This window comes from Nicotiana tomentosiformis, chromosome 10 (genome assembly GCF_000390325.3).
Source record: "Nicotiana tomentosiformis chromosome 10, ASM39032v3, whole genome shotgun sequence".
Classification (NCBI taxonomy): domain Eukaryota; kingdom Viridiplantae; phylum Streptophyta; class Magnoliopsida; order Solanales; family Solanaceae; genus Nicotiana; species Nicotiana tomentosiformis.
This window is the reverse complement of record NC_090821.1, coordinates 9,852,092-9,862,039: the sequence shown is the minus strand read 5'-3', so window position 1 is coordinate 9,862,039 and position 9,948 is coordinate 9,852,092. Positions and strand designations below refer to the sequence as shown.

At 33.9% G+C, this 9,948-nt stretch overlaps 2 protein-coding genes across 2 annotated transcripts; one reads left to right on the top strand and one right to left on the bottom strand.

Annotated features, from left to right (window-relative positions):
- Positions 1–2,674: 2,674 nt before the first annotated feature.
- On the bottom strand, positions 2,675–4,546 carry LOC138899739 (uncharacterized). Its single transcript, XM_070186430.1, has 4 exons — positions 3,930–4,546; positions 3,265–3,543; positions 3,045–3,171; positions 2,675–2,965 (listed from the first exon to the last, which is right to left on the bottom strand). The coding sequence occupies exons 1-4, from the start codon at positions 4,544–4,546 to the stop codon at positions 2,675–2,677; spliced, it is 1,314 nt and encodes a 437-aa protein (XP_070042531.1).
- Positions 4,547–8,812: 4,266 nt separating this feature from the next.
- Positions 8,813–9,696, top strand: LOC138899738 (uncharacterized). The gene is made up of 2 exons (XM_070186429.1): positions 8,813–9,207; positions 9,627–9,696. The coding sequence occupies exons 1-2, from the start codon at positions 8,813–8,815 to the stop codon at positions 9,694–9,696; spliced, it is 465 nt and encodes a 154-aa protein (XP_070042530.1).
- Positions 9,697–9,948: the final 252 nt, after the last annotated feature.

Genomic DNA, 9,948 nt, shown 5'->3' with positions numbered 1-9,948 from the left:
GAATTAACCGACAAATTTCAGTCGGAAAATTGCGACCGCCTTCGGTCGCAACATCTTAGCGACCATTATTATTCCGACGAATTAAAAGAGGTCGAAAATCGGTTTCTTTTCTTTTAATTCTGTCCAATTTCGATCGGTTTTGGTGGACAAAATTTGACAGTTTTCTAGTAGTGATTCTTGCTGAAGGAGAAAACGAAAAATAATAGGATTTTCAAATCAACACTGATTAATATGACAAAAAGAGATATAGTCTAACTAGAATTATGACTACAAATTTCCTATGGTTCTTAATTATAGTTAGGACAACCAATTATTACTAGCAAAAAATATACTAAAAATTACATATTTACCGACGTAAATTACCGACGGACGTCCCTCGGTAACAAGGGTGTACCGAAGGAAGTCCGTCGGTAAGTGGTAGGTAGGTAAAACCTTCCTCGATAAAATAAACCAACAGAATCCATCGGTAATTATCGATGGACCCCATCTATAAGCCATCGGTACATTTCTGATAGTAGTTAGTCAAATAATTTTACTTACCGACGGATATCCGTCGGTATATTATAAAATAATATAATATTAATAATATCAATACCGACGGATATCCGTCGGTAAATTAAAAATAATAATTTAATATTACCGATGGATACCATCGATAAATTTAGAATTTTAATTTACTAATTCAAAAATTAAAAATATGAATAAATTCATATTCCGATGGATATCCGTCGGTATTTTCAACAAAATTTAAAAATCTGGTTTAAGTCTACCGACAGACTCCCTCGCTAATTAAGACTTATGGATTGAAAATGAATAAGTGTTCCGACGGACGTTGTCGGTAAGTTCCTCGATAAATCTGGTATATTTTTGGCAGGGAGTGCCTATTTTTTGTTACACCACCTGCCAGCCAGAATATTACAATAGGCCAGCTAGCCAGAATATTACAATAGAAACAGAAATACAACCACAATAAAACTCAACGTAACAACAACAAAACTTTATAAACTATCCAAACATCCAAATTATCCCATCAAACATCAAAACTATCCAACCAAACTTCAAAATGTAACATTCAAAGTTAACATCCAACTAAACAACAATCCAACCAAACATAAAATCACTCCTCATCTTCTTCATCATTTATATTATTTCTATCACTTTCATCCTTTTCATAAATGTGACTTTTTGGCGGAGAACGGGGCAGGCCGATTAAGTGGTTCACTTGATCTTTGAGCGAGTCGATGTCATTCCTAAGTGCGTCTCTCATCTTCTCTTCATGCTTTCTTTTTTCTCGTTCATCCGCATAGTTCCTAGAAAGTTGTTGAATCGTTCGCCGCATCTCCTCAAGGTCCTCATTTTACACGGTGGCAGATGTCCCAATACCTTGTAATCCAAAAAAGAGAAGTGGAAAAAATACACGAAGAGTTAGAATTGAATAATTCAGCACCTATTGAATCATTGATGATATCACTATTGTTTGGCATAGACAAGATCAATGTTTGATTTCACCACTAAATATTCATTAGGGTTATTTCAAAATGATAAATAAATAAGATAGTGAATTGGATCTAAAGACAAAACAAACATGGACAGAAAAAGAAAATGATTAGGGGTTTGGTTCTTTAAGTCGATTGTGGTAGATAGGAATCAAGAAAGTATGGGGCAAAATATTTTGACACATTTGCAACCTGTCTACCTTGATGCTATACGTGATTTATGACAAATTTGCCTCCTATTAATGAATTCCTAAAGTTGTTTCTCATCGTGAGATGAGATTAGCATGGATTTACCAAATGGCAAACCAAAGATAATCTTCAGCTTCGATCTGAGAGCTGAAAATTGCATTTCTCTAAAGGTCCCCATTGTTTTTACTTGCAAGTCAGTTTTTGCCACAAATCACAAAATTCTGTACTATGCTGAACTAAAGAAAATACCTTTGCTGCGATATCCACATCCACATAATAAATAAAAACAACCATCACTATTTCAGAAAGGAAATCAACAAACATTATCAATAATGAAAGGTCAAGTATCCACATTTTGCAAGAGCCTAGTGTATGATAATACATAGAAGCAGAAACTCTAAAAAACTCCAGCTGGTTGTACACAAATTATTATTGCAGTCAAGATTTTAGTACTAAAAATTGCCATTGATTATCACTAAGTAAGAATAATCAAAATTTCCAAACATACAAGAACCCCATTTGACAAATCTCCATACTAAGCGAAAGTATATATCTTGTAGTCCACACGCGATGCGATGAAAATTGCGCTCGGAGGAAAGGCCGTATGCTCTATTCTTATACACGCTTCCAACCATGTTCAACCACAATGGGAGAGTTTCTTCCTCCGATGGCATGATTAGTTGGCCTTGCTCATCGGTCAGCTGACTCCTAACTAGCTCTTCCACTGCTTGTTTATACCGATTCTTCATTAAAAGTAAAATTTTGTATATAAACAATCATTATAAAAGAATTTTAAGTTAATCTTGATCTTACATAAGCCTCCTCAGCCCGTGGCTCAACCCAAGCTTCTTCCCCGACTTTGCTTTTTGTGTAGGTCTTCTTCCAAACCTCATCACGTTTCGCGGGTCTCTTAAGAGCAGCTTCCTGCAAATGAAGCAAAAAGAGTTAATAAATTCAAGTAATGTTAGAAAAAATCAAAACTGATATCTTTAAATAATTACCAATATCCTCTTAGCAGTCCCCATAGACACTGAACCACAAGTGTGTAACGAGCCACCCTTCTCAGAATTACGAGCGGCTTTTGCCTGTTCGCTCTTCTTTTTAACATCTTTAGTGGCCCAATATTTAAGAAGCTCTTTCCACTCATCTGGTAGAATCCAACCATGCATTTTACCTTTGGTCCGAGTATCAGAGAACATGTCTGATAATCGATGAGCAATCCTCTTTTGAAAATTTTCTCTAATAACATGATCTTCGTCGGGGCTCCATGTGCACCTTTTCTGCAATCAAAATATATAGTGTTAGTAGATAAATGAAGTTAGATAGATATATAGTTTTCTACAAATAATGTATTCGTACCATAAACTCATTAAGTATCTCTTGCTGTTGACTATGTGGAATATGTCCCCAAGTCGGGTAGGCACCATTATAAATCAGCTTAATGACAGTTGAAATTGCATTTGCAGCCGGTCTAGAAGGATAAAACCTGCAAGACAATGATATTAACATTTACAAAATTGTTAATTTAATAATTAAAATATAAGATAGACATTAAAATAGTATAAAAGATTAAGCTTACCCTTCCCCTTTAGCAATGATACATATTCTATTAATCCCATCTGCATGTCCAGGTGGTGGAAGATCTACATGTCCAGGTGGTGGAGGATTTGGACCATGAACTGAAGAAGGAGTCGAAGGAGTAGGCGATGCCTCAGAACTACTCGCTCTAATATTCAATCTAGAAATACGTAGAGATGAAGTAGCCTCTGATGATGGAGACTCTGGAGATGGTCTACTTGTCGTACGCCCGAACATACAACGTTGCTCTATGGTAGCGAGATAAGCTGAGTGAATACCCCTGTGTAGCTTGCATTTAGATATAGCCCGGGGGAGACATATTGGGAAAAGGAGCAGAGGATGGCATCTCGAGATAGCCCGAGGGAGGAATCGAGCTAGAGCCTACGGGAGGCATAGATGGATAGCTCGACTGAGGCATCCCGGGATAGACTGGGGGAGGCATCGGTGGGTAGCATGAGGGAGGCATACCATAAAAAGGATGTGATAATGGTGGCTGGCCCTATGAGCGAGAATGCAATGATGGAATGGAAGAACGAGGTTGACTCGATCTAAACACCGCAGCCTTCTCTTTTCCTTTTTTTCTTTTTCGTCATACTCTCAAGAGAATTATTACTCTGACGTCGATCATTATTCTCACCGGATGCCATCTACGTAATAAGTCCTAACTTGGAAGCCAATCTCTTTGCCTTATAGTAATTATCGGGTATGTCTAGGTTCAGATTAAGTTCTTTCATAAGCTCAATCATAGAGTCCATGCCCGCTTGAGAAACACTGGCATCTGATTTAATACTTAGTAGTCTAGTCGCTACAGACAACTTAGAGTGTGACATGCCGTCGCAAAGTGGACGACTAGCAGACTCTAACTGTGCATAAAAATGATTTGCCTTTTCATTGGGAGCTTGATCAATATATTGTTGGTTGTCACCCTCATTGTACATTCCAAAAGCATTCATAACCATTTCATGTAATCTAGAATCTTGACTACTTTCACCAATATCAAAATTATGATCGTAAATATTACCATCACTACCCCCAATCTCTCCATGACTAGTCCACACATAATAATTATCCATAAAGCCCTTACTATATAGATCAGTCTTAACATCCTCTAGTTTCAACCATTTTCTACACTTGTATTTCGCACAAGGGCATCTAATCATCCTCTTATTTTGGCTAAATGACTTAGCATGATTAATAAACTCATCAACACCTTGTACAAATTCATCTCTTAAACCCCGCCGATTAGGAAGATTCCTATCGTACATCCACATACGATGTTCCATCTATATATACAAACAACAAATTTATTATTCTTACTCATTTAAAAAAGTTATGAAATATTATCATTTTTAGTAAATGAGGACAATATACTATCACTACACTGTAAATAAATGGACTCTACTTTTGTCTTAGAATAAAAATTGAATTCATCATCTACACTCATCCACCATATCAGAATTAAGTCCAATTATCACTCTTGTTGCCAGTCAAAACTAGAGTAACTTTTTACACCCCTAAACAAGCAGAAGGCATTCAAAAGCTTTTTAATTGCAAAGATGCTCAAAATATATACAGAAAAAAAACATTGATAACTAAGAGGGGATTACATTGACAAGAGAATCAAATTGACGGACAAAATCTTTATTCCTCCTAATCCATCTCTTATAAGCCTCCATAACACCAGAATTCCTCCCAAAAAAATGAAACACTGCCCTAATTTTGAGATTTATGGTAGAAATAATTCGAAAATGGAGAGAAAAAAATTCACCGAGATCAAGTTGCCTGAAGGTCTTAGTAGGGTTTTGCTCTTTTGCCCAATTCTTAGAATGGAAACGACACCGGTCAAGTCACAATCACTGCATTATTTCTCTTTACCCAGTTGAAATGGGCTAAAAAAGCCACACTAACACTAACCACTGCTTCCGCCGCCGCGAGTCTCCTTCGTCTACAGCCGATAACCACCTCAATACACCCCAAACCACCGACTTGAATGGTGGTTCTGACTCCGACAAGCTCTCAGTAGAAGAACAAAGTCTAGAAGAACAAAGACAAGACAAAGACAAGCTCCAAGTAGAAAAAGAAGAATGGCAAAAAGAGGAAAAGGTGTTGTGGAACTTAGGGCCAAGAAAGAGTGTAATGAAGGTGGGGTTAGAGGCTGAAACAGCGCCGTTAAGAAAGAGGTAAACCACCCAATAATCTTAATTATCAAATGCTTTAATTCTATATTGTGGAATTTATGTGTAATATTTAAGTTTTTGAAAATATTTAATTCTAAAAATATTATGCCCATAATTGTAATATTTTCAAGCAAATGTAGTAATTAACAAGATGTGATTAATTATTTTATTACTCCCTCCCATCCACTTTAGTTGAGTTTTTAGATATTTTAACATATATTAAGAAATTCATCTTTTAACATTAATTAACAATGAAATTGACCATGAAATATAAATAATCCTGATAAAGTGTAATTCATCTTTTAGCATTAATTACCAATGAAATTACTATTAATAATTTAAAATAAATCATAAGCTAATGTAATTATTAATTTACAAGCTAATTACTACTAAACCACTTTTACGTAGTTAAGTATCAATTAATAGTCTAATCAAGTCACTAATATTACTTAAGAATATCACTAATGCACTTCTACTTAGTGTAGTTATTATTTTATAAACTAATCAATGAGTAATATTTCTTAAGAATACTGCTAATACACTTGTACTTAGTAGAATTTTCAATTTATAGGCTAATCGATCACTAATTTTTCGTACTGGTATTACTAATACACTTCTACTTAGTGTAATTCTCAATGTATAAGCTAGTCAATCAGTAATAGTTTTTAAGAATACTATTAATACACTTCTACTTAATTAGTATAATTATTAATACACGGGCTAATCAATCACTAATATTACTTAAGGATACCACTAATACGTATCTACCTTTTGTAATTATCAATTTATAAGCTAATTAATCGCTAATATTTCTTACTGATATTTCTAATACACTTCTGCTTAGTGTAATTCTCAGTGTATAAGCTAATCAATTAGTAATAGTTCTTATGACTACTACTGATAAACTTTTACTTAATCAGTATAATTACTAATAGATAGGCTAATCAATTATTAATATTACTTAAGCATACCACTAATGCATCTACTTTATGTAATTATCAATTTATAAGCTAATCAATCGCTAACATTTCTTATTGATATTACTAATACACTTCTACTTAGTGCAATTCTTAATGCATAAGCTAATCAATCAATAATAGTTTTTAAGACTATACTAATACACTTTTAGTTAATTAGTATAATTATCAATGTATATGCTAATGAATCACTAAGCGTTACTTCAGGATACCACTAATATTACTTAAGGATACCACTAATAAACCTCTACTTACTTTAATTATCAAACTAAAGATAAACAATCACAAATATTTCTCACAAATAGCATTAATATACTTTCATTTAGTTTATAATTATCAATGTATCGGCTAATCAATCACTAACGTTACTTATATAAGGATGCCACTAGTTCACTAATACTTAGTGTTATTATCAATGTATTTAGGCTAATCAATCACCAACATTATTTACATATATATTATTAATACACTTATACTTCGTGTAATTATCAATCTACAAGCTAAATACAACTAATACACTTTTGCTTAGTATATTATCAATGTGTATGATAATCAATTGTTAACGTTACTTAAGGACACTATTAATACACTTCTACTTACATTAGTTATCAATTTATAAGATAGACCATCACTAATATTTCTTACGGAAACGACTAATACACTTCTTCTTAGTGTGTAATTATTAATGTATAAGTTAATCAATGTAGTTAAGGATACTACAAATTCACTTTTACTTTGTGTAATTATAAATTACTAAGCTAATTATCACTAATATATTTTAAGTAGTGTATTACCTCCACTTAGTGTAAATTTCAATAAATAGGCTAATCAACCACTAAGATAATTAAGTAAATACTTACCGAGGGACTTACCGACGGCCTCCCTCGGTATTTTGTAATAAAAAATACAAAATAATTATCTATAAGATTATATATTTAAGTTACGGACGGAAGTCCATCGGTACTGTAAGAACAAATTCAAAATATTATGTAAATGCAGTAGGATTGATAACTTTATTTTCTTTTTCATTTATTTTTTTTAAAAGCACCGAGAGACACCATCGGTACCTAAAAAAATAATTCAAAAACATAAATACAAAATGTTCCGAGTGAGTCCATCAGTAAATTACCGGCGTAGCGCATCGGTACAACCAATTAAATTTTGACTGGTCAAAGTATCATTATTTACCGAAAGTTGTTTGTCGGTTATATTTTAAAAAAAATAAAAATTAAAAGGTTCAAAAGTACCGAGGGACTCCGCCGGAAAGTCCTTCGGGATAGTAGATTTGAGTTTTTCGTCATTTCAATTCTCTCCAAGACCAAGACCAATTGCATGCCTACATAATTAGACGCTCAGCATCCAACGTCCAAAAACAAGAAATAATAAAAAGAAGTCTTCATCCGCAAGTTTGAAGAAAATTAGCTAAAGCTGATAAAGCATGAAAACCCCACGTCCAAATTCTATCTTCCTCATCTTCTCGGCCGCCGTATTTGTCCCCGCGGTCGCGAAGTGGCCTCGTTGTCCAAGTCTTGAAGACATAGATTATATCCACTCCAGTTGTCAAAATATCCGGATCGGTTGCCGGTGTCCGCCTCTGAGTAGTACTAGGAGAAAAAGAACCAAGAGTAGTGAGTGATTGTGTATTTGTGGGCAGTATTCTGTTTTTTTTAATGAGTTGTAACCTTGTATTTCCTTTCTATTACTACTATCATACATAAACTCAAATTCAGTGCTAAATCCTGTTTCTTTATTAAATTTTTAGAATTGATAATTCGTTCAAATACAAAAATTGAGCAATACATGCACTGATGATGCGAAAAAATATTTATAAAGAATCTTAAACTATTAGTATCCACTAATTTAAATTCATAAAGTATAAGTTACATTGTTGGATAACACTTAAAAAAATGTAGTGACGAAATAACTGAAAAAGGGAAACATGTCTTTTGTTATAAGAAATATCAAATTATGGATGTCTACTCTTCCTCCATGATCTTCATCTCAAATGTTTAATGATATATTCAATGACATATTTTCTATGTTTAATGACATATTCAATGATATATTTTCTTCACTTTTCATGCATATATAAAGGCCTTGTAATAGATAGGAAAATACACATAATTGAAGAAGAAATAAGAATCTCTTCTCTTTTTCTCCATATATCTCTTAGCTTATTTTTTCTTGTTCCATATTGTTACATTGAGTTATATTTTATAACATGTTATCAGCACGAGACTCTACCGTCTCAAGAAGCTCTTTGAGAAGACTAAGGTATAACTTTTCTCCTCTTTTAATTATGACTGATATTATGAAAAGAAAGTTCGTTGCCCTTGAAATTTCGGGCAAGAACTATATGACATAGGTGTTGGATGCTGAAATCCATTTAGATGCAATGGGTCTTGGAGACGCCATTAAAGACAAAAATAATGCATCTACACAAGACTGTGCTAAGGCCTTGATTTTCTTGCGCCATCACCTTGATGAAGGGTTGAAGATAGAATATCTCACAGTCAAAGATCCACTTGTTTTGTGGAATAACTTAAAGGAAAGATATGACAACTTAAAATTGGTCACTCTTCCACAAGCACGCTATGATTGGGCTCATTTGAGGCTCCAAGACTTTAAGTCTGTTTCTGAATATAATTCTGCGATGTTCAGAATTACTTCTAAATTGAAACTCTGTGGAGATACTACCACTGACTATGATATGCTTGAAAAAACGTTCACAACGTTTCATGCCTCCAATATGGTCTTGCAACAGCAATACCGAGAGAAAGATTTCAAAAAGTACTCTGAGTTGATTTCTTTTCTCTCCTTGTGGCTGAACGAAACAACGACTTGCTCATGAGAAATCACAAAAATTGACCCACTGGGTCTACACCATTGCTTGAAGTGAATGAGGTGTATTCCCATTATTCTAAGCGTGAAAAAGGTCGTGGCCCTGTTCGTGGTCGTGGCCAAGGAAGAAATTTTTCTGGTGTTAATCACCCCCCCAAAGAAAAATAATCACCAAAAGTGGAAAGGGCCAAAGACAAATGGTTTAGAAACTGAATGTTATCATTGCGGTGGAAAAGGGCATTGGGCAAATATTTGTCGCATACCAAAATATTTGGTTGAACTTTATCAAGCATCTCTAAAGAATAAAGGCACTGAAGCTAATTTTATTTTTGACAATGAATTTGACATCACCCACTTGGATGTGGCAGATTTTTTGAGCACCCTGATGGAAAAATAAACCACTCGATCGGTGATGGATCTGTGGTTAAAGATGATTGATCAGTTTGATTTTTATGTTCTCCTATTCGTAGTATCTAATGAATAAACATCTTGTAAATTTTATTGCACTTAATAATACTTCTTATGTAGTTTTTAAATATATGTATTTCCAAAATTTCATAAATTTCACAAACAAGGAGTAATATCTAAGTAATTAGTGTCCTAGTCTCAGTGATCTTTTAACGCTTTTGATTTTCCTTTACGTTACTTTAATTCTCTTTAAGAAAAGGTTTACAAGCACCCTGGAACAAC

What these genes read in the sequence shown, in the direction of transcription:
- LOC138899739 (XM_070186430.1), bottom strand. Translation starts at nt 4,546, where the DNA reads ATGGAACATCGTATGTGGATGTACGATAGGAATCTTCCTAATCGGCGG. An exon ending in GCAAAGAGATTGGCTTCCAA is followed by an intron (nt 3,544 to 3,929) that starts GTTAGGACTTAT and finishes CAAGCTACACAG; the next exon opens with GGGTATTCACTCAGCTTATC. An exon ending in AGATACTTAATGAGTTTATG is followed by an intron (nt 2,966 to 3,044) that starts GTACGAATACAT and finishes TTTTGATTGCAG; the next exon opens with AAAAGGTGCACATGGAGCCC.
- LOC138899738 (XM_070186429.1), top strand. Translation starts at nt 8,813, where the DNA reads ATGGGTCTTGGAGACGCCATTAAAGACAAAAATAATGCATCTACACAA. An exon ending in CGAGAGAAAGATTTCAAAAA is followed by an intron (nt 9,208 to 9,626) that starts GTACTCTGAGTT and finishes TGGATGTGGCAG; the next exon opens with ATTTTTTGAGCACCCTGATG.